Here is a 27,985-nt window from a genome sequence, read left to right as displayed (position 1 = left end):
TTCACTGGACTACAGGGGACAGAGGACACTTCACCGGGCTACAAGGGACAGAGGACACTTCACCGGACTACAAGGGACAGAGGACACTTCACTGGACTACAGAAGGACAGAGGACACTTCAGCAGACTACAAGGGACAGAGGACACTTCAGCGGACTACAAGGGACAGAGGACACTTCACTGGACTACAAGGGGACAGAGGACACTTCACCGGACTACAAGGGACAGAGGACACTTCACCGGACTACAAGGGACAGAGGACACTTCACTGGACTACAGAAGGACAGAGGACACTTCACCGGACTACAAGGGACAGAGGACACTTCACTGGACTACAAGGGGACAGAGGACACTTCACCGGGCTACAAGGGACAGAGGACACTTCAGTGGACTACAGAAGGACAGAGGACACGTCACTGGACTACAGGGGACAGAGGACACTTCAGTGGACTACAGGGGACAGAGGACACTTTTTGGACAATTGGTGGATTTTTGGACAGTAGAGGACACTTTTTGGACAGTAGAGGACACTTTTTGGACAGTAGAGGACACTTTTTGACCATATGGGACACTTTTTGGACAGTAGAGGAAACTGTTTGGACAATTGGAAGGTAAACGACACTCTTTGGACAGTAGGAGGACACTCTCTGGCAGTAGGGTGAGACTTTTTGGAAAGCAGGAGGACAAAGGACATTCTTTGGACAATAGAAGGCAGTATTTGGACAGTAGAGGACACTTTTGGACACATTTGGACAGCATTATTGGCTTTGGCGAGGTTCAGGGGAGTTTCCTCTCTGAACCGCAGCACTTTACACCAACGCACTCCACTTCCAGAGAAACAAACCTCAGGCCTCAGGAGGGACAGAAGGAAGGAAGGGGAGGAGGAGGACAGGAGGAGGAGAGACAGAAGGAAGGAGAGGAGAGAGGGGAAAAGGAGGAGGGGAGAGGAGAGGGTGGAAGAAGGAAGACAGGAGGAGGGGAGAAGAATGAGAATAGGTGGAGGAGGAGAGGAGACAGGGAGGAGAGGAGTGAGGCGGGAGGACAGGAGAAGGAGAGAGACGTGGAGGACAAGAGTGGGAGAGAAGAGAGAACAAGAGAGAGAACAAGAGACAGGGGGGGGGGCGCGCGGCTGAGGAGTCGGAAAGTGCTGATTCAGGCCGCGGCGCTGCGCGTGACTCACCGTGTTTAGCGCGCGCTCAAACCGAACGGGGAACCCTCCGCGTGAACGCGCCCGCCGGGGTCAGGGGTCATCACCCATCCCAAATCACGGGAACCACAGTCTGTAGTGACGTCACGCTGAGCCACGACTCAAAGAGCCAGTGCGGAGCGCAGTGAGCTGTGTGGCGTGACCGGACATGAGAGCACTTGACACGGCTCAGCGCGCCGCTCTGGCCGCCTACACACGGCCGTGGCACCGCTGGAGCCTCAGATAGTGGTTCTTTAAACCGCAGCAGAGGAGTTGGAGCGGGGCGTGGCTTGTGCTCCGCCCCGGTCCCTCCTGCTCTGCTCCAGGCTCTGCTCCGGGCTGCTCTCCGTTCACTAAAGTTCACGTTGCTCCGGAGGAACAGCTGCAGTCTCCGTCCGTTCATGGCGTCCCTCCTCGCGCTCGCGGTGGCCGCGCTGGCCGCGTTCGTGATCGCGCGTCCCTTGGCGGTGCGCGCCGCCGCCTGTGAGCCCGTGCGCATTCCGCTGTGCCGCGCTATGCCCTGGAACATGACCAAGATGCCCAACCACCTGCACCACAGCACGCAGGACAACGCCGTGCTGGCTATCGAGCAGTTCGAGGGGCTGCTGGGTGAGTAGAACCCGGGGCCCGCGGGCCGTGGTCCGGTTCAGCTGTAGGCGAGTGACGTCTGCTCTGGAACTCGTGTCTCATACATGATTAATCATGTTTGTCATGAACTCTAGATTTGTGTGGTAAATGAAATGTGGATGAAGCAGGTGTTTTCATTGTGTGGGCTCCTGGGACGCTCAGTTCCGCTCAGAGTGAAGTGCCTCGGTTTAGTCCAGGAAAAGTTCTTGTATAGACCTGTACAGTTTGAGGTATTTGCGTTTGTTCATTCAGGTTCTTATCTTTTGAATTCACTTTTGCCACTTCAGGGGGTTTGTGTCCTTTTGGTGCCATTTGGAAACTGTGGATTGTTAAGTGTGTTATCGGTGGCTCCGGGGCCCATGTGTGCACTGATAGAGGCGCAGCACAACGGAGAGCCACGTTCCGCATACACACACGCAAGCACGCACGCACGCACACCCACGCACCCACGCACGCACACAAACTCAAACACATGCGCATGTGAGTTTTTCATGCTTCTTGGGAACTTTATATTGACTTACATTAATTTCCTGGAGACCAGTCTCATGACTTCACCTAAACCTTCACCTAAACCTTCACCTAAACCTTCACCTAAACCTTCACCTAAAGCCACTGTGACCCATGTGTGAACTTTAATGGGCCCATATGACACCATTTTCTGATCTATGTTATAATGCCAGATTGTGTAATATTGGACCTTTGAAACATGTTGTTGATCTAAAGATTTTACATCACATGGACCTGATTTAAGTCTCCATAAGAGAGGCAGGTCCCCATGATGTGTGCGTGTACAGAGATTAGCTCCCACACTGTGACAAATGAATCCAAGCACTCTAAAAGTTTAGCATCAGAGGTGCACCAGTAAATAAATGTGAATTTGATTTTAATATAATATTACTGAAGTAGAAGTTAAAGTTGTATAAAATGACTCCAGTAGATTTAACGGTCCTATATTACACAAAGAGCTTTAATATAAGAAAGTTGTTCCCTTCTCAAAAACAGACCTGGAGTTGTGTTTGTTTCATTCACACATGTTTGAGTAACTCTTTATTATGAGTCTGACTACATCTCCAAAGCTCCAAATACTCTGTTCCACAAGATTGAACAGAGCTTAAGGGCTGAAGTCATCCAAATGACTCTAGTGAAGACGTTTAAAAACACAATAGAGCCCTTCTATGGGGCCACGTGACATCACAAGGTGGAACAGAGTGTTTTCAATTTGAGAAGAACGCAGTGTAAATGTGCAGGGGTTGTGTGTTTAACCTGTGTGAATGAAACAAAACAGAAGTGCAGGTCAGTTTGTGATTACTCCACTGTAGCATAGATCAGAAAATAGAGTAATATTGGCCTTTTAAAAAGTATTTGGCAAATGTAGGCCACAGTGCCGACACTGAATAACTGTTTGGATGTGACTCGAGCTGGAGTGCCAGCCGACCAACAAAACTATAAATGATGCATACATATGGACATCTCTAAAGGAGTACACAAGTAAAAACTAAGACTTATCAGAATGAAAGGGGCAAGAAATGCTGAGCCCAAAAAGCTTTCAAATGTACTTGAATCCAAGTATTCTTAGTAGAAGTAAGTAGGCTTTTATTTAAGATAGTACATGTAACTCGCTCCCACCTCTTGTTTACAGGCTCCTCTAGTGACCACGAACATGTCTCCATCATCTTAGGTGCACTCTGGAACTTTTTGGTTGAGAGTCCGTCCCCTGCTTGTTTCTATAGAGATGTCACTTCTCTGTCTGGAATGTTCCACAGTGTGACATTAAACAGCGCTACCTTACATTTATTCAATTACATGTGATTTTATAGCTCAAAAATACCTAGAAAAACAGACTGACTGAGCAGGATCACCTCTCCACAGATCAGGGGCCTCATTTATAAAGTATCACACAGGAATTTCCCTGAGCCAGTGCCTCCTAGTGGTCACCAGAGGCGTACGGCACACAAACAACCACGCAGTCTGTGTTTCAAAGATCCACCTGCAGCTACAATCTGAGCACGTAAACACGCGTCACGTCACGCTCTCTTCACACCTCCACCTCAAAATTAAAAGTGCAAAGTGACTCGTGAATGACATTTCCCTAAACATGAGCCAATAATCACTGGGTCTGACCGAGACACGTGAGACTGGGAGGGAGGACGACGCTCCACGCAGCACCACGCCATCACGTCAAACACTTACACAAGGTCTGGCCCTATTTCTGCACATATACTAGTATATACATGCACGTGGGGGTCTGAATGGTCAAAGAAGGGGGATATGAGCTCGTGCAAGAGATTCAGATGCCCTCCCTGGGAGAGTGAAAGGAGCAAGGGAGGGATCAGCGGCCAGGAGACGAGCACTTCAGCAGGTAGAACACAGATTTAGTATGAAGCACATCAGACACAGATCAGATGCTGTTATTCTGCCAATAAAAGTCCACACGGAACATTCACACTCTGCTCATCTGTGTGCGTGGGCCTGGGTCTGACCTCTGTGTGTGTGGGCCTGTTTTTGACCTCTGTGTGCGTGGGCCTGTTTCTGACCTCTGTGTGCGTGGGCCTGTTTTTGACCTCTGTGTGCGTGGGCCTGTTTCTGACCTCTGTGTGCGTGGGCCTGTTTTTGACCTCTGTGTGCGTGGGCCTGTTTCTGACCTCTGTGTGCGTGGGCCTGTTTCTGACCTCTGTGTGCGTGGGCCTGTTTCTGACCTCTGTGTGCGTGGCCTGTTTCTGACCTCTGTGTGCGTGGGCCTGTTTCTGACCTCTGTGTGCGTGGGCCTGTTTCTGACCTCTGTGTGCGTGGGCCTGTTTCTGACCTCTGTGTGCGTGGGCCTGTTTCTGACCTCTGTGTGCGTGGCCTGTTTCTGACCTCTGTGTGCTGGCCTGTTTCTGACCTCTGTGTGCGTGGGCCTGTTTCTGACCTCTGTGTGCGTGGGCCTGTTTCTGACCTCTGTGTGCGTGGGCCTGTTTCTGACCTCTGTGTGCGTGGGCCTGTTTCTGACCTCTGTGTGCGTGGGCCTGTTTCTGACCTCTGTGTGCGTGGGCCTGTTTCTGACCTCTGTGTGCGTGGGCCTGTTTCTGACCTCTGTGTGCGTGGGCCTGTTTCTGACCTCTGTGTGCGTGGGCCTGTTTCTGACCTCTGTGTGCATGGGCCTGGGTTGGGACGGGCACAGGGGAAGTCCTTAAAAGTAAGCTCTCATTTGCAGGCGCTCCCCATTACACAAAAATGAAGGGGATATTTTGAGTTGGGTCAGGTTCAGTCAGTCGGCTTTGTTTCGTGCGCAGACTCTGGTCACTCATTGTTGAAGTTGCGTTAAGTCGAAGTGCTTCATTAAACCAAAGCCTGGCTCCTGTGCTCCTCTGAGGGAAGAGTTTTCTCTCAGGTTCGGTCATTATTTCGTCTTCTGTGTCTCAGCCACAGACTGTGTTCTGTAGAAGTCTATGGTCACAGCGTGGACTGTGGGAGACCCTGAGCTGCACTGGGAAAGTGCACACGCTCATGCACGAGAGCGTGCTGCTTCAAATGTATAATATTGAAGAGAATAATGAGTGGAATAAGCAGCCCTTCTCTGTGTTTTAACCTCTGCTTAAAGGGATAGTTTGGATTTTTTGACATAAACCTGTATGGCATCCCCATCATCAGTGTTGTGCATCCACACCAACTTACCCCCCGAAAGCGTCCGGTGAGCTGAGATACTGGCCGGTTTTGGTGCTGAGGAAAGTAGTTCGGCAAATTGTGTGGGGACTGTATACTAAAGCGTTTTTCTTCTCAAAGCAATATGTGTTCAAAAGAGTGATACATTTGCATCACAAAACCATCGTCCTCTAAAAAGTCAGCCCTCATAATCGCTTGGCGCTATTTTCTCTCCGTACGTACCACTGCGCGTGGCCGCCAGGTGACACCCGCGCACGGATCCATCGGTTTCTTCAGTTGTTCGGCAGTGTTTACAATGCACAAAACTGAATGTTCTTATTCTTTTATATACATGAATTTTCTGATGATTACCTGATCAAACTCTTCCTCAAACTCTCTTCACTTCTGCTCCTCTCCATAAGTGTCACTAAGTGTAGTTAATATGATTAAGTTTAGATTCAGGAGCAGGACCACACCTCGACCGCCCTCTCTTCTCACCAGTGAACCAGAACTCACTTCGACCACATCTCTAATTTCCCAGAAGCCTATTTGTAGCAGCCTTTCCCATCATCCCAGTTTGTCTCGGCTAACTCGACCCCACCCTCCCACCCCCTATCTTGTTCGTCTTTTAGCCGTAAGACGCCTATCAGTGGGGTCCTCTTCTGACTGAGCCAAATGAAGATTGAGATGGAGCTATCACCTAGAGTCTCAACCCAGTCATCTCCTTGTACATTATCAATAATAAATTATTCACTTGCTCGTGAAATGAGCTTTATAAATGAGGCCCTGACCTGTAACTTGGCCTGGTTTGGTCTAGATGAAAACAGAAAGGCAGACAAAAGCATTTGACAGACCTGTGACTGGAAATGGGTCCCTGGACATATGCTCTTTGCTCTGAAGGTAGAGTCAAGTGCAGAGGATGGGTCAAACATGAGAACAAGCTTACTTTGAGTCACAGTAAAGTGTACCTCACTTTGCCTTTAACCCAGAGCTTCAAGTATGTTACTGTGGCACAAATGATCTTCACCCCTCTCTCTGTAACCACTGCTTTGAGACTCCTTATTTTTGTCTTAAAATACTCATATTTTACTATTTTGTTGTTGTACATTAAAGGGACAATTTAGAATTTTGGACATAGGACCTCATTTTTAGTAGCAGGAGAACTACGACCATTAACATACACTAGTCTAGCACCAGTGACCTCTGCAAATACAAGGACTGGATGGAATATTTCAAAAAGTGTCTCCACACGTCTCCAACACTCTGGATCACGAGGAAATGAGGTCCTATGTCCAAAATTCCCGACTGTCCCTTTAATATCAGACCAATCCAGTGCCTGTTTATTCTGACGTCCCTCCCTCTCCACTAGCAACAGGTTTGATTGACAGTCTCGTTAGTAAGTACCCGCCCCTTGCCAAATTAACAGTGCAAGTGTGAGGTGGAGTGTACCTTCAACATCCTGATTGGCTCTTTGGTTTCGTGCTCAGATTTCCAAATATCCAGGACTTGTACTGCTCCACAGTTAACTCTGACCGCTCTTGTGTCCAGGCACTGGGTGCAGTCCAGACCTGCTGTTCTTCCTGTGTGCCATGTACGCTCCCATCTGCACCATCGACTTCCAGCATGAGCCCATAAAGCCGTGTAAGGCGGTGTGCGAGCGCGCCAAGGCTGGCTGTGAGCCCGTCATGAGGCGTTACAACCACAGCTGGCCTGACAGCCTGAGCTGTGCTGAGCTGCCCCTGTACGAGCGCGGAGTGTGCATCTCCCCCGAAGCCATCGTCAAGGCTGACAGCTCAGGTAGGTCCTCTCAGGTAACCACTCAGGTAACCACACATGACAGGGATGTACAGTAACTGAACCATTGTGATATTGTATCAGCAAAAGTCTCACACTAACATCGTGGGCCATCACAGTATATTGAATTAAGGGCCTTTGCTTAAATTCACTGTTATGGTGCAACATGAGATTAAAATAACGGGAGAACTACATAGACCATGAACCATTGTTTAAGTGTAGTTCTTTTGGATTATGACAGAGGAGAAATTATTTCAAGGCATAATTAAAGGAAAAAGTGTCATATTCACAATAGTGTTAGCCTCCACAAAAATCATGATAAATGTGGTACTCTACAGAGAGATGTGAATATGCCCTTTTTGGGGAAAAAAATAAATAAAATATATATATATATATATATATATATATATATATATATATATATATGAGAGAGAATCATTTGACTTTTCAATACATTGCTATACAAAGAGTAAACCTCAAGCCCCTGCTGACTTTTTAAAATGGCACTTGTTTTTGCACTGTATTCTTCATATGTTCATGCAGACATGTCACATATGATTTTCTAGCTCAGATAAATAGTTGGTCCTGGGCCTGGCCACATGCTCGAGCCTTACTGCTGTCATCACATAAACTAAATTTGCCTCTGTTTACAGACTCGTACTATCAGGACCCAGCTCGCTGCAATCCAGGTACAGTCCAGTGTTCTTGCACCATCCCCACAGCACAGAGTCTGGGCTCTGAGTTTGCCTCTGTTCTCATTGTGTAGTCACTATATTTTCTTACAATGTCTTAATCATGTCCAGTGATGCTCATTTGGTCTTCCAGTCATATTTTAATGGATTCTTTTTTCAGGTAAAAGTTTAGTTTGTTTTCATGCCTGACATTTGAAGTGCTCTCTAGTGGACTTCCTCAGAGTGGTCATGTGATGTGCCTGTGACATGTCTGCTCAGCTCATTTAAACTGGTTTTGGAGCTTTCTTCATACCAGTGGGGGCAGGACGACAGCGCCATCTGCAGCCCCATTTTTTTACTCTGTATAGAAAACTCAAGCAGGCAATTCCTCGTCCACCAAAAGCTCAAATAGAACTGAAGCACACACATAATGCCCTGCATCGCTGGATTAAGGAGGAGATTGAAATAGTGACACATGCCCACAGGACTATAAGCTGAGACAAGGGGCCCTATTTACTCTCACACACCTGTGATACTGTCCTGAAAAAATGGAACTGCAGATGGAGCTGTGGTCCTGCCTTCACTAGTAGGAAGACTGTGCCAAACCATGTTTCAATCAGATGAGCAGATACGTCACAGCAACATCATGTGAACACTCTGACAAAGACCACTAGTGAACAGTCCAAACTGTCAAGTATGAAAACAAACTCAAGTCTGGTCTGAAAAAAGAATCTGTTCAAATAAATCTCAATACATGGATCATGATGTTTACATGTTTTAGCTCTCATAGGGACAAAAACAATAACACTAATGCTCATCAGTCAATCATAGTGGTCTCTTTTCGGTATTAAAGCGCATGTATATTCAGCATATTTGTGCCCAAAATAATAGTTTTGAGTTTGTGTCAGATGAAAAATTAAGACGACTAAATACCATCCTGTATCATCATCCCTTATCATTTGTCCTTTGCACCGTGTTTGAGTCATTAGGATCAGAAGCTGCATGCTTTTCACACTCAGGTCAACAACAATAACACAGCAGCACACGGATGGCGGCTTTGAGAAGAAGGGAAAATGAATGAAGAGGAAAGTGGAGCAGAGACTCTGCCACTGCTTTTAAGACATATGTGCATTTTGGTTTGGCCAAGATGACAAACGTGAACAGAGAAAAGGAGTGAAGGAGATGAACAGCGCAGGAGCAGCACTAGCTCTGCTGAGACAGAACATCTGTATCCCAAGGATCTATTAAAATATCCTCAGGAAATATAAGCACTGTGAGGACTCACTAGGGAAAATGACAGTTTCACAAATTCATCAAAAATAAAGTCCAGTTCAAGCTGAAAGCCTTCAGAGCAACAGTGCTGCGTTACAACAATACAAGGTCCTCTGCAGAACCACTGCAAAAAATGAAGACAAATTAATATATGGTCATTATGCTTATTATTGTAAGTGTAAAACCGATATCAGTCTTCATAAAACCATGAGCATTCCCACAATATCGTATAGTATCCCGGTAGTGCGAGGTTCATAGCGAATATTGAACAGTGACATTTGGATATTATTACGTTCCGACTAAATACATTTTATTTAATGACTTCTCTTCTCTGTTTGAATTTATGGGACTGTTTTCTTCTGGATATGAGTATAATCTAGAACAAAAGTCAATCATTTAGAAATGACAGCACAAGTCCACCAGCTTCCTCTGATCCCTGTGTATACTTGTGTACACTCATGTGCACTTTTGTGTACTTCTGTAGCTGTGGAAGGACGACTGCCCTGTAGTAGTGATGTGTGTACTGAGCATAACCTGTATAAAGTATCAAGTGGACTGAGTGTGACATTGCTCATAGCATTTGACTCCAAATGAAGCTCATCGAGACTTGCAGTTATAGATGAGAATTTGAAGTTGATTTCCATATTTTGAATTCTGACAGAGAATATCGTAGCAACCAAAGAGGAGTGAGGCTGTTGAAGATAACAGCCCTCCCCTTTTGCAGGGGCCGGGTGCTTCTGATTGGTCTGTTATTTATGTTCAGATCTTGATGTAGGGACAACATAGTGAAGTAAAAAAACCAGGATCATGTAGAACCGGTTCAGACCTACATTTGAAGGTCAGAATGAAGAGCCTGACAGCAGCACTAACAGAGAGGGGCCACACTTGTTTTAGCATTGAGCTCAGACTTTTTCTCGGGACTTGTGGACATAAAAAAGAGGCTGGAAAAATGACAAGCTTCAGTATGTTAAGAGAACGGTGGTGTTGATGATGTAATTCATCTGCTGTTCCTCCAGAGACCAGTCCGGACTTCCCTCTGGACTCCAAGAACCTGCGCTGCAGAGGCCCGAGCTCAGGTAAGACCTCAGGACCTCACCTCCACCCTCTCACTCCTTACCCCTGCACCCACTCTCCCTCCACCCCCTTGTATTTAACTGACCTCCATGAGCCATCAGCTGTTCCTCTTGAAGATCTCTGTTGAATGTTTTTTGGGTTCATTCATTAAGGATGACTCCATGTTTTTGTGTCTGCCTTAGAACGCTGCAAGTGTAAAAATGTGCGCATGGGACAGAAAACCTACCTGAAGAACAACTACAACTACGGTGAGGCAAAAGGGACAAAAAGAACAAGGCTGTCATAAAACTAGTATGAAAAATGTTAAACTTTAAAGCAGACCTATTGTGCTTGTGTCTGCTCTAGAGTTATAGCATAGTAATCTATGACACAATACTCATTTAAAATGTCTTAATAAAGCAAACAAGCTGACTTCAGCCTTAGAAAACTCTGGTGTCCGATGGGAGATGTTATCTCCATAAACATCATCACAACAGGGATAGTTGCAGATCACGCTAGGAAGCTTTTGTTTTTCATTTGTTCCAAAATGATTACCCAACACTAATGAATCGTACATGTATCACTGATTAATAAAATATGAGAAGGAAGTGCACACGTCACAGTGGATTGTACCAGTTGAACAGTAGAACAGACAAATTAGGAAAATAAGCGATTTAAAGATGACTCCAACATGCACAAATCACTCCAAATACAACTTCAGAGGGTCAGCGATGAGGGAAAACGCCCACAACATGTTTCAAATCTCTGAAAAGTCCATTTTGTAGAGTAGGTCTGCTTTAAATGCCATAATGAATGTTACATTGGTGACATCCGTTGGAACAGAGTGGCAGTTTGGATCACTGATTGATGTAATGTACAGATGTACTAACAATGAGCTCATGTGGGTGTTTTGCTGTGGTAAACACACAGTTACTTATCCATGTCTTCACAGAGATGGGCCTGGTTGTGGTTATAGAAGAGTGCTCTGCTTACGCTGCACACACATGAAAACATCTGATGTGTTGTAATCTTTGATTTATACGCTGCACAATGTCAGCACCAGGGGAAACTTCTATATTACAGCAAACCTATTCTCCAAAATCAACTTTTCAGAGGTGTTTCCTTCTCCTTTACCCTCTCAAACTTGTATTTAGAACATGTTTGGGCAATTTAAACTTTTTACTGCTACCAGTGCACAGCCACTGATCTGTACTTACTTTATTCTCCAATTGAATTTTCTTAACTGGTCATACACATAGGACATAGGTCATTTTAGTACGAACAGGATAAAACAAAAAAATCTATACTGGCTAGTGTGATGTGCAGTTATCCATAGGAGGCGCTTTGCTGTCATGATTTTTATTTATGGCAACGTCAGCTCCCATTGGCGCCGCAGTTTTCTAACACAGAAGTCAGCGGACTTGTTTCTTTAATTAAGCTATTTTAGAATAATATTGCGAAAATGTCCAAATTACAACATAATGACAGGGGTCAGAGATTACAACTAGTGAGCACGCACACACACACACACACACACACACACACACAATATGTCTGTCTTAGGCTTTAAATATAAAAAATAATGCATAATATCAAGTTTTGTGGCGAGGAGAAAATTCAGTTTGTCGACTGGACAAAAGTGAGTTTGGTTGAAGACGTGTCTCAGCTCATCCAAGCTGCTTCTTCAGTTTTGGTCAGATGCTGGTGGACACTTCCTTATATCTGCAGGGAGGAGCTAACTACACTGAAACTAACACAAACACTTGTTTACAGTTTCTGTTTGTTAGTTGGGCCTGTTGACCTGTACAGAGGGTTTAATTAGCAGAACCATTCATGGCCATAATGGAGCTTCCACACCTCTGGACCTGACATGGATACACCTGTTGCTCTCTTGTTTGTTTTGATTTAGGTTTGAGGATGGAGTTGTAAATAGGAGACAGATGGTGTCTGAGTCTCCATTTCTGTTTAGAGAAGGATTCTCTTTCTTAATAAAAATGGCTTCTTTCATTCCCCTCTCAAACCAGTTCTTTTCTCTGGCTAAAATCTGTAGCTCACTGTCCTCAAATGAGTGGCCTGTGGCTTTTAAGTGGAGATGTACAGCAGACTGAGGTCCACTGCTGCTCTCTCGTCTGTGTTGGTTCATCCTCTTGTGAAGTAGCTTAGTTTAGTTTCTCCAGAGTAGCGTTCACTGCAGTCTTCACTACACTGAATGGAGTAGAGCACATTGCTTTGTTTGTGACTCTGTGTTTTGTCCTTTGGGTGGACCAGTTTCTGTTTTAGAGTGTTTGCAGTTTTGAAATAGACCGGGATCTCATGTTGTGTCATGCTGACAAACTGAATTTTCTCCTCGCCATGGATTCTACCTGGACAACTGAGGGATTCTTCAAATATCAAGTTTTGTAAATATTTTTTCCACAAAACTCAGCTGTTCAAAATAGTGTCCCATCTTTTTGTCAACCCCATGAGCCTTCAGGCAGTAATATAATGATCTAAGGGTCTGTTTACATGAGAACACTTGTGGGTAAAAACTACAAAATATTTTATGGGAAGTGCCTTTCATTTAAATGGTAACAGTGTTTTTGGGGCTTAAAAATGCAAAAATCTGAAACCACCCTCCAGAGTGGAAAAGTTGAATAGGCTCCGCCGTAGAGTTTCCGTCTACACTGCCCAAGACACAAAACTCTGTACAGATGTGCTCAGGTCGTGTACACGTTTATGTCACATACATACAGCACACAGAAACAGACGTCCCAACAAATGTAGAGAATCTGCAGAGATACTATTAATGAACAGAAAGGATCTGTAATTACCTCTGTTAAATTCTGGATGCACCAGATCGTCGCAGGCGAGTCAGACACTATGGACCAAACCTGGAGAGACAGTCAATGGTGCGTGCACAGAGAGGTCCTGATGTTCCCCGTGTTCATATAGCAACCAGCATTTGTTATTTTAGGCTATTAATTAAGCAAATAATTTTATGGCAATAGGCAATAGCCTATTCAATTGATTCAACTTCAAAAATGCCCTGCTTTTAGCCAAGACTCCTGACCCAGGGGGAGCAGCTCCAGTTCAAACTGGGCTCAGATCAGCTGGAGCAGGGAGTGGTGTTAAGCACTTTCCATGGGAAGAACCCAGAGTGCACAGAGGACAGACCGCTCAGAACAATATATAACAAACCAAACTGGATTTGCTCTTCTGTTTGGATGTTTTGCACCACCTCAGAACCAGACGCGGTCCTTGAGCATGAAGGACTGCAGCAGCCCACCCGGACCTGCAGTCCACAGAGCATTCTCACTTTCCCTGCATGGATCCAGGACGGCACGAAACCGCTCGGACCCGGTCCACTGCGCACTGGTCTTGCTCACCCCTGTCTGGAACAAGCACATGGAGGACGGAGCCTCCGGGCATATTTGACCAACAATGTATGCACATTTCCTCCCGAAAACACGTGTCTAAATGTGGAATAAAATGTGAAGACGCGACCACTTTTGTGTCTTCTGTTTCAGCCCGTCATCATGGAAACCCTCAGTGTCAGTGTTACACCTGTTTTGATCTGAATGAAGCACATTCAGTTTTCAGCAGTGTTCAACTCAAGTGTTTTGTCAGCTCCATCAGATCCATGCATTTGGAGGGTGTTTTTGAAACTTGAATTTTAGAGTATTAAGATATGCAAATTCATTTATATTCAGAAGCTGGTCCTTTGCTGTTACTACGTCACCCATTCTCCCAAATGACAATTCTTCATAAATATACAAAGACATGAGACCAAATTGTACGCAACACATTGGCCAACCTGATGTGATGTGCAGTAGTTTGAGGGAGGCATGCTGATTGTGTTGTGATGGTGCTTTCAATGAAGTCACGCAGATGCATAGAAAGACATTCATGAACTCCCAGGGCAAAGGAGAAATTCAATTTTGTCAACTGGACAAATGTTTTTTTGATTGAATATGTTTCACAGCTCATCCAAGCTGCTTCTTCAGTTGTGGTCAGACGCTGGTGGACACTTCTTATATCTGCCTGAAGGGAGGCGCTAACTACATTGAAACTACTCTGAAACTAACACATACACTGTTTACAGTTTCTGTTTGTAACTCAGTCTACTGAACTGCACTTAGTGGAAACTGTGTAAAGATGGATTGTTTTTCCTAACAAAAATAGTCTCTCAAACCATTTTTTTCTCTGGCTCAGATCTGTACCTCACTCTTTTCAAAGGAGTGGTTAGTGGACTTGAGCGGATCCACTGCTGCTTTCTCGTCTGTGTTGGTACATTGTTTTATGAAGTGGCTCTTTTGTTTCTCCATTATAACTCTCTCCAGTCCTCGCTACAATGAATGGAGTAGAGCACATTGCTTCCTTTGTGTTTGTAGTTTGTCCTTTTTTGTGGTGTTTATAAGTTTGAAAAATACTGAGATTTCATGTTGTCCGAAAATCCTGTAGTTTTTCAGAAACACAATTCCTCAGACCCAAATCAAAACCAAGAAAACAATAGTGATATCCTGTGTGCGCAGAGGTATGAGAGCACCCATCAGGGGCCTGAACGATTCTGCTAATGTGGCTCAGACACACTTCACACTTAGTGTAGTTCAATAGACCGAGGTAACAAACAGAAACTGCCAACAGTGTGTGTGTTAGTTTCAGAGTAGATTCAGTGTAGTTAGCTCCTTTCTTCAGGCAGATATAAGGAAGTGTCCACCAGAGTCTGACCAGAACAGATGAACCTGAAGAAGCTTGGATGGAGGCGTGAAATGTATTTGATAAAAAAATGTATCAAGTTGAGAGAATTCAATTTCTCCTTCGCAATAGAGGCAGGGAAATGTCTTACAAATGTTAATACATTGTTTTGGGTGAATATAACATTTTGAAAACCATAAAAGGTAACATGGGGATCTAACTATATGTCTTACAGTTAATACCTCAAAAAAGTAAAATACCCCCTCTGTAACTACACATTATTACTGTGGCAGCTTGCAAATTGAACTTAAAATTTGAACAGTAATTGTGTTGACAGACATCACCATGTTACCTTTGACTGTGTTGAAAATGCTGTATTCACAGATGACATATTAACATGTAGAATTAGTTTCAGTTTTTTGACGCACTTGAGTCTCCCCTCCCTTTGCTCTCCACACTAATCCTGCTAATGAAACTACTGCACATCACAACAGGTTTGTGAAGTTGTAGTAGACTGTTTCTATACTTTTCTAAAATGGCTGTGCAGAAGCACGGGGGACGTAGGCTTGTGGGCTGAGTCATACAAGTGGCATGGCATCATTCTGCTAGTCATATGGATGGTCTGAATAGGGCCCATGGAGAGATCACAAAATTACTCAAACATGCATGGATGACAGCTAAAACCTCTGCAGGCATGTTTTCAGTGAAAAACAGTGTTATAATGTGGCTCTAAAAAGCCAGTTTCGCATAATATCTGCTCTTTGAGGTTTTTACATTTTTTGATTTTTGGGAGTAGAGACACATCAAAACTCAAACACCACCCAGGACTCTTTAACCTCTGCGCTGGGTAAAGCAAAAATCTAATTTTTCCTATTGTTTCTTCCATAAAACAGTGTTGTCTTTTTAAGCGTGATGTATTTGGGAGACCCAGTCTTCCATGTAGCAATGTCAAGGAAATCAAGAAGCCATGTTTTGTTTTGTCAGAGGATTCAGATTTTTCCATCTGTTAGCAATAAGAGGTTTGGCTGTAGTGAGGCCTGAGAGCCCACACGCTTGTGCCGAACCGATAATGGCCTGTCCGAACTGTCATTCAGCACACGTGTGTTTGGCAGGTGAGGTAATGCTCTGTGTAACATACAGGAGACGAGAGTGACGTCTTTCCTAACGACTGCAGTTCAGTATTTTGGGAGCAGAGAGTGCACTGAGGTGATGGAAGTGTTTTAATTTAGTTTAGTACCTGGGGAGAAGAATAGCTTCTATTTCTATAGTTGCCATGGTTGTGGTCGGTTGCTCTTCAGTACATTTTGACCTTACATTTTAAACTTGGGGGTTTTGGGGGTTTGGTGGTTTTGACCAACCAAGAAGTGCAGCAGGCATAGTTCAAAGACAGAAGTTAGTAGCCCTTGACATTCTGAGGACCCATGCGTGCTTGCACCTTCTGATAAAGGGAACTCTCGCAATCTCATGGACATGGAAAACATCAATGGAAATCTTTAGTCCACTTATTTTCAATCTAATCAACCATTCTGAGAAGAATCTGCACCAGTTTGTTCTCCAAACCTAAATAAACTACTTAAAAACAAACAAAAAAAATCTGGTATTTCATAGGACTTTTATATTAATACCACCTGGATTTAAAAAAATAAAATAAAATAAAAATGCCTAAATCTTATTTTTAGTGAGATATGCTTTGACATGGGGATTGTCAAGAACCAATGCTCGTCCTGCTGTCCCAGATCATCCCCAGGGACACCAGCTACATATTCTTATATTTACTCCACATAATTCAGGTGGGATTTGTTATCTGACTTTCCTCTGCCTAGAGCTTGTTCCCACTTATAATGAGGGGACATCAGGCTTTTATGGAATGGACTATTGGACTGTGTGATCTGAGCAGTTTGTTTTTCTTGTATCCATAGTGACATTGCATGGACCTTTTTACAACAATGCATCAGACTTTCTACACCAAATATGGCAGAAGACATTCCAGAGGGAATGTGAAACAACAGAGTGGAGAGAGAGCCTTAGGACAGGGTTAGGACAGGCTTTCATGTTGTGTGCCTGGAGCTCACCTGGCGCCCCCTTGAGGCTGCTGTGATGCTGCAGGACATAGAGGGCACTTTTGTCCTGAGGACTGTTATTCACTTCAAACTGTTCTGACACAAGATCTGATGACTCTACCTCTTGAGCTGTACTGAGAGTTACGTTTGAACTTTTCTATTACAGTATTCTTGTTTCCCACTGCTCGGTGAGCTTCATCTTTTCCTCAGGGACAAAAAGTGATTGATTAAAATGATCATGATAATGATTCCTGGAGGATATGGAGATACAGTGCCAGATCTCTCTTGTGGACAGGTCTCACTCACTTGCAAAGAAGTAATGTGCCTCATTGTCTTAAGATTAAAATTGTACTGTGAGTGCCACAGTCTGTTTTGTAAGGTTCCTCAGCAGGTCACTATAGTGAAATAGTTTCTGTCACTACTGGACCCAATTTGTAATTAACAATGTTGTGTTTCATCAAAGGCACTTCAGAATAGCCTTGGAAATTAGGTGGAAATTAGGGAGCTCCAGGCCTCTGTGAATTTTGTGTTTTTGGGAGGGTGTGCAGTTTCATTCTTTTTGTTTTATCAGCAAACGTGCATCACATTGATGTGCTACAATAATCAAAGTGTACTTCAGCAAAGCCCAATCTCATCACATCTCTCTTGCTAAGCAGGGCCAGGCCTGGTTAGTACTTGGATGGGAGACCACTGAGGATACCATGTGCCACCGTGAAGAAAAACACTGTTGTTGTGTCCTTAGGCAACACACTTCACCCTTATTGCCTAATATGAAAGTTGTATCCAAGTGAGTGTTGGTGGTGATTAGAGGGGCCAGTGGTATTCATTATGTTATAATTTGCAAGTTTTAAATTACAATATTGATTGACTTCTGTGTTAGAAAACTGCGGTGCCCAGTGGAGCTGACATTCCCATAAACAAACAACAAAGCGTCGCATGCTGCTGTGGATAGCCGCATATCACACTAGAGCAGAGCATTTTTTAACATTTGTACCAAAATGACTACATATTGCCGATTAAAACGAAAATAAAATTGGAAAATGAAGTGCATATGTCGCAGTGGATGTGAACCAGTCACAGCGAACTGATCACCAAAATGGCATCTTGAAAAGAAGCGATTAAAGATGACTCAAACATGCACGAATCACTACAAATACAACTTCAGAGGGTAAGTGTTGAAGGGAAACAACTCTGACATGGTTAAAAGCTCTGAAAAGTCAACACTGCATAAAATAAATAAAAGGATTTGTTAGAGTCCTCCATGTTGACACAGCCAGAAGCGCAGGACATGTGGCTGTCCGGCCCTGGTCAGACATGTTCCTGGAGGACAGGGGAAGTCCGGAGGTGGTGGTTTGTTCTGCGGCTCGGAGCTGCAGCTCTTCCAGATTCCACTCAGCTGTGATGAGGCACATCCCACACAGATCCCACACAGATCCCAGCCTGATGCCTTTGGCTGCACACTTGAGCCCTGTTTTCCACTGGCTCGATATTGACATGTCATTGGAACAAGGGAAAGTTGTTAGGCGTGTTCACGGACCGACGAGCCCTAAGTGCACGGAAACCAAACCACACGCTCGGCCTGGAATGTGGAGGCGTCAGAGGAAAATACATCACCAGAGTCGCATGAAGAGAAACAACAGCGTTTGAGAACTTCAGTGTGGGCTGCTCCTTCTGCTGTCTCATTATTACAGGCCCTATAATACACCAAAAGATAATGTTACCTGCTCAAAAACAGACCTGGAGTTGTGTTTAGTTTCATTCACACTTGTTTGAGTAAGAGAGAGTTTGACAATTCCATGACTGGAATCGTCCAAATGATTCTAGTGAAGGTGTATGGAGTTGAAAAACACGTGGAGCTCTGGAGAATGAGAAAAACATTTGTGTCCTCTATTTGCAGGTTAAGAGTCTGGACACACAGGTTCAGTGGTGATTGTCACTGTAACACCTTTTTTAAAACTAAGAGCACAGGATACTTACAGTTCCTTTAACCGACCCATTCTCAGTGTAACTCCTGAGGTGAAGTAGTACTAGTAGGGTAGGGTAGTAGTAGTGGTAGTAGTGGTAGTGGTGGTAGTGGTAGTGGTGGTAGTGGTAGTGGTAGTAGTAGTAACATGCTGGTGCTTGTGTGTGCAGTGATCCGTGCTCGCGTGCGGGAGGTGAGGAACCGCGGCCTGGAGCCCACAGCGGTGGTGGAGGTGCGAGAGGTGCTCAAGTCTTCACTGGTGAACATCCCCCGAGAGACCCACACCCTGTACTACTCATCATCCTGTCTGTGCCCCCCCCTCACGCCCGGCCAAGAGTACCTCATCATGGGCTACGAGAGCGAGGAGAGGTCCAGGTACGCCCCTGCTCACTGCCATGGGAGTTATTTAAAGTCCTCTACTACACAAAATTCACTTGAACAGATTAGAAAAAGTGTAATATGAGTATGTAGTTTCCTGGAGTTGTGTTTTGTTTCATTCTCACATGTTTAACACACAAACCCTGCACATTTAGGCTGAGTTCTTCTCTCAAATAGAAAACACTCTGTTCCAACTTGTGATGTCATGTAGTAATATAGGAAGTGCTCCACTGTACCCTAGACACCTTCACTAGAATCATTTGGATAATTCAGCTCTGAATTTGCCAATCTCTACTGAACTAAAGCGCTTCATGACCTCACTAGGTGGAACAGAGCATCTTGAGCTTTGGAGATGAAAGTTCACAAGAGCCAATTTTGCCTAATACAGGATCTTTAAATGGTAGTTTGTGGGGGAAATGTTTTGGAGAAAAGTGAACAAATACAGGAAGTAGATCTACCTTATGATATTCAAATGGACCATTTCATCAAAAATACAGACAGTTTAATGGAGATTTCCTTTTTTTTTTTTTTTTTTTTTTTTTTAAATTTCTTTATTTCCAGTAACAGTACCAGAATCCTCTTCATGAGCATCCTGTTTAGACAATACAAACAAAACAAATGAAATAAGTGCAGGTCCTTTTAATTCATTAAAGCCGGAGCAGGTGTGATTATAACTGTCACCACATTGTTCAAACGCAGCAGTGGCTCCAGTGTGTCTGCTTTTCATGTCCTTCAAAGTTTAAAAAAAAGTTAGTCAATTCTTCATACGAACAACATATAAAGAATCAGAATAGTGTTTCTCACTCCCATGCGTATAAATAAATAATAAATATAAATAGTGTAAAAGGCACAAGACAGTCTTTTTTGGGGGAGTCAGGGGGTTCTGTCTTTTTAGCCAAAAGCTTTTTCCCTGTTTGATTTCTAGTGCAGACAGTTTTTAGACTTAAACAATCCGATCGTGTATTAAAAGTTCAATAAACATTTCAGATCTTCAGGGAGTCCAAATGAGTCGTCTTAAGCTGTCATATCTTTAAGTTGTGTGTGTGTGTTTCATCAGGTTGCTGCTCATCGATGGCTCCATCGCTCAGAAATGGAAGGATAAAATGTCCAAAAAGATCAAGGTGAGTTTATGCAGTGCGCCCTCCTGTGCTGATTGGTGAAACTGAAGGTTGGGGTCAATTGTTGGGTTCAGTTGTAAACTATATCATATTTGAAAAGCTAAGGCTCTCAAATGGCTCTTTGAGCTCAATAAATAAGATCTGAATAAAAATCCAATGAGAACATACTTCTGTTTGCAACTGTGTTGCCATGGCAACATCCAACAGTTGTCATAGAAATGCATGGCTTTTGATTAAATGGGATGGAAAAAATGACCATTGAAATTAGACACACATGCTCCCCACATCATGAACAAAATACCCAGTGAAGACATGCATACATGCATACATGCATACATACATACATACATACATACGTACGTACGTACGTGCGTGCGTGCGTGCGTACGTACATACATATATACGTACATACATATATACATATATACATCCATCCATACATACATATTAGAGATGCGCGGATTGCGGTTAGAACCGCGGTATCCGCGGTTAATCCGCGGGTCGGGCGGATGACGTGACGAAAAATAATATTTTAATTAAATTCGGGCGGGTGGCGGATTAACTACTAAAAAAAAAAAAAAATGTTAGTATTGTTACCTGTATCTGAAAAGACGAGTGTCATTGTCTATGCTTGTAGTATGAAGTGTACGTCATATCCTTAATTAGCCCATTTGGCCTCGTTCTTATGTTCTGAAGGTTAAGGTTGTGTCGGGTTATTGATGCCTAAGGTTTACGAGGCACATATTATATGCAGTTTATTTTATTATTTCTAGTTTATTTCAGCTGTTTGCCAACACATAAGTGGCTATAGGGCCATATTTATTTAGTTATGCATATTTTTTCTTGCCTATTTCACTTGGAATATAAAGAGGGCATTGCCTGATTTCAATAAAGGTTCATCTGGATGAGATGCTCTGTCTATTTTGTTTCGATATCAGTTATATTTTAAAACACGCAGACATTATAGCGTAGACTGCCACTCGGGGGATTTAAAACTTAAAGAAAGACCGATGGAGTGAGGCTATGACTTTGAAATAACATCGGGCAATGGCAGAATGTTCAGAATGTAACAACATCCAACACGAAGGCAAGAAGGTTCAAAAATAGCCTAGTCGGAAAACGTTGTCAATTAATTAGCTGCGCAAGAAAACCAGGTAAGTTTGGGGTTGTTACGGACAATTAAGAATGTGAACATACACGCTGAGTGAATTTTGGAATGAATGAGCTATAGAGTTTGCATTTTTATCGAGGCTCCTTAGTTTGTTTGCTGTATGATTGTTCTAAAATCTAAAATCAATCGGCGGATGGCGGCGGGTGCAGTTTTGAAAACCTTCGGTGCAAAATGGACAGCGGGCAGATGATGAGTTTTGTGTTGCGGTTGCGGATGACAAAATTGCCCATCCGCGCATCTCTAATACATACATACATACATACATACATACATACATACATACATACACACACACACACACACACACACACACACACACACACACACACACACACACACACACACACACACACACATACACATATATAGAATGACTGAGCCAAGATCCTGTGGGACTTCAGATACAGACTGACAGAATGGTGATGGCGAACCAACCAGACATAGTGGTGGTGGATAAGAAACAGAGCAGAGCCGTGGTGGTTGACATCGCAATACCAAGCGATGGTAATATCAGGAAAAAGGAACACGAGAAGCTAGAGAAATACCAGGGGCTCAAGGAAGAGCTGGAGAGAGCCTGGAAAGTAAAGGCATCAGTGGTGCCTGTGGTGATCGGACACTCGAGGCTGTAACCCCCAAACTGGAAGAGTGGCTACAACAGATACCGGGAAAAACAATGGAACATCTCAGTCCAGAAAAGTGCAGTACTGGGAACAGCAAAGATACTGCGCAGAACTCTCAAGCTCCCAGGCCTCTGGTAGAGGACCCGAGCTGAATGAGGGTGAGAGACCAACCACCATGGAAGGTGAGAAACACATTTTTTTTTAAATATATATATATATATATATATGTATATATATATATATATATGTATATATATATATATATATATATATATATATATATATATATATATATATATATATATATATATATATATATATATATATATATATATATTATATATATATATATATATATATATATATATATACACATACATACATACATACATACATACATACATACATACATATAAAGACAGAGGTAAGTCCCGGCAAATAGTGGGCTGGCAGTGGTCAGAAAGCAGAGTGCATGTGCAGTGCAGAGGCGGATACAAGTTATTATTATTATTATTATTCCATAGGGGGCCTCTCCCAAAAAATATAACAATCCACTGGCTCAGGTCATTTAGGGTTTTCTTGAAATGACTCTTAGTAATATTAAATGTTGCTTGAGTGACAGGTTTGAGCTGCAGTGCTTGTCTGGAGGTTTGAACAGATCCATGGATGTGTCCTATCCAGGCCCACAGTGCTCTCAACCTCTTTTCCTTTGGTTTCCTGTGCAGAGATGGAACCAGATCCTTCAGGAGGGAGGAGCAGCTCGACCAGGCCATGCCCACTGACCTTGGACCCCGCCCCGGATACACCCACATTGCACTATGAGGCTGTAGCTGAATGTAGTTCTGCTCGGACCACAGACTGAAGAGGGAGGATGTAAATGGGTGGCTCCAAGTCCAGTCCTTAAAAGGAACATATATTCAAGACCCCTATAATGGGCATATAGCAATTTGCTAATGCTAATGCTAATGCTTAAACTATTGCCTGCACTGTGGGGCTCTGTGGAGGGTCCCCCTGCTCCAGTCTGAGGTCCGCCTTCTCTTGTCTTTGCACATTATACACAGGTGCCTTTCCAAACACTTTATGAATGTGGCTTTGTGTTTTGCTCTCAACATTCTGAACTGTGAGCACATGTCCAATTATCAATCAGTGTTTTATTTCCCCTTTTTTTGTGAGTGACTTCATGGGACTGTACTGTTTTGTTTGCTCTGACTTGTAGACAGTGCAGTTGTTTGGAATAGGCCATGTTCACATGACATAACATTATACAGTGGGGTGGACAGTCGGTCACATTTCACTGTAGACTTTGGTTAATCATGATCCATATTTCGGTACTACCACATGAAACAAAACATGGCCCAACTTAACTGACATCAAATAGTAAAATGTGGTGAAGCAACCCTAGTGCTGTTGGTTCAGACTGGTCCTTCACTCAGATGTGAGGTGCTCCAGGCCTGCAGAGACATGCTAGTGCTAGTGAGGCTTGTGCGTTTGTGCGTGTGCATTTGTGCAGAAGCACAGCTGACTTCATCCTGTTTGAGGCAGGTCTAAACAAACTCAGAGCTGTGTGATGGGTTGGAGTCGGTTAATATTAGGGATGCACCAATCTAGCTTTTTCAGTTCCGATACTGATATTAATACTTTGGCTTTTGATATCTGTTGATACTCCAACAAGGCATTTAATTCCCTCAAAACACAGTCGTCTTGGCCTACTACAAAATTGTTCCAGTTGTGCTATTTATTCAACAAGTGTTGAAGAGCTTTACATGAAAAGGTCAAACATGATGAGACATTGCTAGTGAATAGTCTTATTGCAGCCAATAAAAGGCCCAACCAGGATATTGGCTGAACGGATATCATGGAACTGATGCCTGGTTCAGCTCATTTTGCTGATATTTGATACCACTGTCTATAATGGTGCATCCCTAGTTGATACAAGTCACCTTTGGATACATTTGTTCCACTTATTTCTGCACGGCCCCCTGGGTTTTGCTTCCCCCTGATGCCTGGCACACCCATCCTGGAAGTGACTTCCTAAATGTTTGGCATTTTGATCCAGTGGCAAATTATTATTATTTGACATCGTAAATTAGAGTATTAATCTAAAACGATTTCTGACTTCTGAAAACTGCAGTACCCAACACCGTAAACGTCATCACAACAGAGCATGCTGTCACCCTCACACTAGTAAACCGTGGAATGACCACACAATGCTGCCAAATTCTATGTGTGTCACTGATCACACGACGCTGCCAGATCCTGTGTGTATCAGAGATTAAAGGTTGTATAGAGGATTTTTTAAGGGAAGAGAGACAGTCCTTTTTCAAATGTTGTGCATGCGTGACACCACCTTCCTCCTCCACAGCTCCCTCAGTAGAAACATCTCTTCCTGCCTCTTTACTCTAGAAATCACGCTTGTTTACAGCCAGTGCGCGTTCAGAATTACTGTTGAAGTTTCCTGTCTAGAAATAATTTGGTGACCAACGCGTCAGTTTTTAGACCCTTTGTCTGCTTCGGTCGCGCCATCCCTGGAAGGAATCTCCAAGAATCACCTCAGTTTGACTTTGCTCCTTTTCCCCTTCTCTTCTTCTTTCAGCGACCTCAAAAACTGACTTTCTTTTGCGGCGAATTGGTCGTGGATTCTCGTCCGCTATCTCAACAAATTTTGTGCGAACTGCAAGGAAGCAACAGTTTGAAAAAGCCTCTAAGAACCGCTGCATAAACCACGTAATCCCCGCGCGCCAACGAGTCAGTTACACTAGAAACATAGGGAGTTTGATTGACAACCTAACAGCCAATAGAAAATGAGGTAGCCTTGTTATCTATTGGCTGATGTTTATCTGGCCTCACTACATCCACAGTTGATAGATTTTCATTCTTTTTTTTTTTTTTTTTGGTCATCATAATTACAAAGCTGCTGCATCTCTGTAATGGTAATTTAAACTTTCACTGACAATTTGAAAAAAAAAAAAAAAATCCTCCATACAACCTTTAAGCAAATTAAATTGGACAACAGAGTAAGTACAGTAGAGTGGGTGTGCACTGGAGGCGGTAAAAATGGAGGTTGATTGTCAAAATCACTCCAAATACAACTTCAGAGGGTCAGTGAGAAGGGGGGAAAATCTCTGAAAATCCTGTTTTGCAGAATGGGTTTGCTTTAAGACTAGGATTATTTTTAGGTTTGGGAACAGTTCATGTGTTTATGTTTAGGGCTTTGGGACATTTAAGGTTAGTCCATGAAATGAAATGCTGAACATTTAGGGAGTCCCTGTCCTCGGTGGGGGTCAGGAGCACCTTTCACTGCCTCCTTTTCTCTTCACATCATATTTGTATTCAGAGCTTTATTTTTAATCTCTCTAAAATCGCATGTCTGTGCACTGTTAGTTCATTGAGAGAAAGGCTTTAGTGATCCATAGTGTCCAAAGAAAACCAACCCAGCCTCGCAAACGTACACGACTGGACAAAACACTTCCTCATTAAACCTGACTAATCAGAGAGCTTCTTCAGCAGCAAAATGAGACTGTGGATCAGATTTAGGGTTCAGGGATCCAATCCTGCTCTGGACCAGGTTACCATGGTTACCGTGGCCTAGCTGCATCTGTAAAATTGTTTTGCCATGTGGTTGTTTTTGTTCCCATTTGAAGTTTTAATCTGTCTCCAGTTCTTTCTTTTTCTTTTTTTTAAACAAATATTTATTATCAGGAACTTCTATTTAAAGAAGAACAATTTTACACCAACAGAATGACTCAATTTTGATCCAGCCTAAAATAATGACACAATAAAAAACTTGGCTAAAATCTGATGTCACTTGTGAAATTGGTGCAGTCATTTGAGCAGTGATCTGTCCACACAGAGATACTTAGTGATGGAAAGTACAGAAGTAAAAGTACTGTACTCTATATATATATATATATATATATATATATATATATATACATATATATATATAATCATATTTTTTTTTTGTATATGTATCTTTAGTTCTAAGAACATGAGATGGTGTAATCCCTCATTCGTCAGGGAGTGGTCCAAGTGTGATAAACATTCAGAGGTAATAATCTGCACACTCCAATGAGGTTCATTTGGTCTTCTGATAATTTATGTTATTAGGTTCTTTTTTCAGACCAAGAGTTTGTTTTCATCCCTGACAGTTGCTGTGGTCTTCATCTTTGTCTCTTGATGTTGCTGTGACGTGTCGCTCAGATGATCTAAACAGATTTTGGTGCTGTCTTCCTACCAGTGAAGGCAGGACGACAGCGCCACCTGCAGTACCACTTCCTCAGCACAGTATCTCAGGTGTGTGAGAGTCACAGTGACGGTGTCAGGAATGAAAACAAACTCATGCAAACTCATGTGAAAAAAGAACCTAATAACATAAATCTGGACACTGTTTTTGAATAGCACACTTTACAACTGACGTCACAGTTTTGCTGCAAGTGCTGCTGGGACAAATAAACCAGCAGGTGCATTCTGAAAAGGCAAAGTCTACATCCAACCCTCTGAGAAGTCAGAGTGAAAAAAAGAGTCCAGGTTATAGATGTTAAGAACTCAAAATGGAAGAGGTTATTTTGGCAGAGGAGGATGTACCGGGATCTTAGTTCATTAACCATCCTGCTAATTATCATCAGTCCCAAGAGATGGCTAGAATGTCACGCCAAAATAAAAATGTGTCTTTACTTGAAGCAATCGTGTCTGGCAATGAACGTACAGGTTTATTCAGGGATGGATGTGGGCAGGTGTAGTTTTGAGTCATGTGCATGGATTTGTGACCAGGGCTCATACAGTCCCCATAGTTCTGTATATCCAATATTTGTTTCATGACATTTCTGTCTCTCCTCAGTCACATGTAGAAGAGCAGGTTTAGTGTCTAGCTGTGCACCAGAACCACAAGTTCAAAACTCTCACTGGAAGTGGGTTAGCTGTTGGTTCAGATGCCACTTTTGCACTAATTATGATCTAAAATAAAACATATTCACCAGTGACTTTTAATGAGGCTTTGCCCTCACCCAAATGTGCTCGAGCGGATTATAATCCAGAGGGTTATTTTTGCAGGCTAATGCAGACAGAAAAGGGATGAAAATGTCTTCTCTGGCAACCGCTGTGGATATCTACACTGTCCTACACAAACCCAGGAGCAGTGTGCTTGGTTCCTTTTGCGTTTTGACATGTTGTAGCTTGTGAAAATACAAGTAAAAGTTTTTCAAAGTACCTTAATCCCCTATAGAACTGCAATTGATTGTCTTGATATGAAGGAACAACGTGACCTCAAATCTGTGTTTAGCCCCGTGAAAAGCTCTATTCAAGACATGTTGGCAAAATGAAAAAGACTTCTGGATGGGAGCCAAAACTGACTCCTTTCCTAACATGTATCTGTACTTTTAGTTTACTTCTATTTTTATAAGTCAAAGTACTTCTTTTGACTTGCACTACTGCTCAGATACTTTCTGCTCTACATTCTTGTGCATTGTGTCTCCTCCTGCTGGGATCTGGAGCCCGAGGAGCTCCAGAGGTCATGACATTTACACTGCCTGAGGCTTTTAGCCCTTTTTCATCAGACTGACTCCGCCTCTCTGCCTGTGAGTGGGGTCAGAGGTCAACTGAGACTGATCCAAGGCTATATCTTACTTCTCTTTCCTTGCTTCCTTCTCCTTGATGTCTGCTCCTGCTCCCATGTTTACTCCTGCCTTCCATGGTTTTCTTTGGGATGCCACTTAATATGACACATTTGATTGACAGCTGAAAAATGGAGAATCGAGGAGAAGAGGTGAGGAGAAGAGAAAA

The 27,985-nt window shown here is 43.3% G+C and overlaps 1 protein-coding gene across 1 annotated transcript; it reads left to right on the top strand.

Annotated features, from left to right (window-relative positions):
• Positions 1-1,369: 1,369 nt before the first annotated feature.
• On the top strand, positions 1,370-26,006 carry frzb (frizzled related protein). The gene is made up of 8 exons (XM_020929069.2): positions 1,370-1,794; positions 6,982-7,230; positions 7,881-7,916; positions 10,187-10,246; positions 10,427-10,492; positions 19,091-19,295; positions 20,356-20,419; positions 22,933-26,006. Exons 1-8 carry the CDS (start codon positions 1,587-1,589, stop codon positions 22,987-22,989), a joined length of 945 nt encoding a protein of 314 aa, XP_020784728.1. The 5' UTR covers positions 1,370-1,586; the 3' UTR covers positions 22,990-26,006.
• The last annotated feature ends 1,979 nt before the right edge of the window (positions 26,007-27,985 follow it).

The sequence above is a fragment of the Boleophthalmus pectinirostris genome, unplaced genomic scaffold (assembly GCF_026225935.1).
Source record: "Boleophthalmus pectinirostris isolate CB_2022bp ecotype Guang Dong unplaced genomic scaffold, ASM2622593v1 HiC_scaffold_1, whole genome shotgun sequence".
Lineage (NCBI taxonomy): Eukaryota > Metazoa > Chordata > Actinopteri > Gobiiformes > Gobiidae > Boleophthalmus > Boleophthalmus pectinirostris.
The sequence above is the reverse complement of the archived record's forward strand: the minus strand, read 5'-3'. Positions and strand labels throughout refer to the sequence as shown.

Excerpts from the sequence above, each read along its gene's own strand:
- frzb (XM_020929069.2), top strand. The coding sequence starts at position 1,587 with ATGGCGTCCCTCCTCGCGCTCGCGGTGGCCGCGCTGGCCGCGTTCGTG. Across the intron at positions 10,493-19,090 it reads GAAGAACAACTACAACTACG|TGATCCGTGCTCGCGTGCGG; the intron begins GTGAGGCAAAAG and ends TTGTGTGTGCAG. Across the intron at positions 19,296-20,355 it reads GAGAGCGAGGAGAGGTCCAG|GTTGCTGCTCATCGATGGCT; the intron begins GTACGCCCCTGC and ends GTGTTTCATCAG.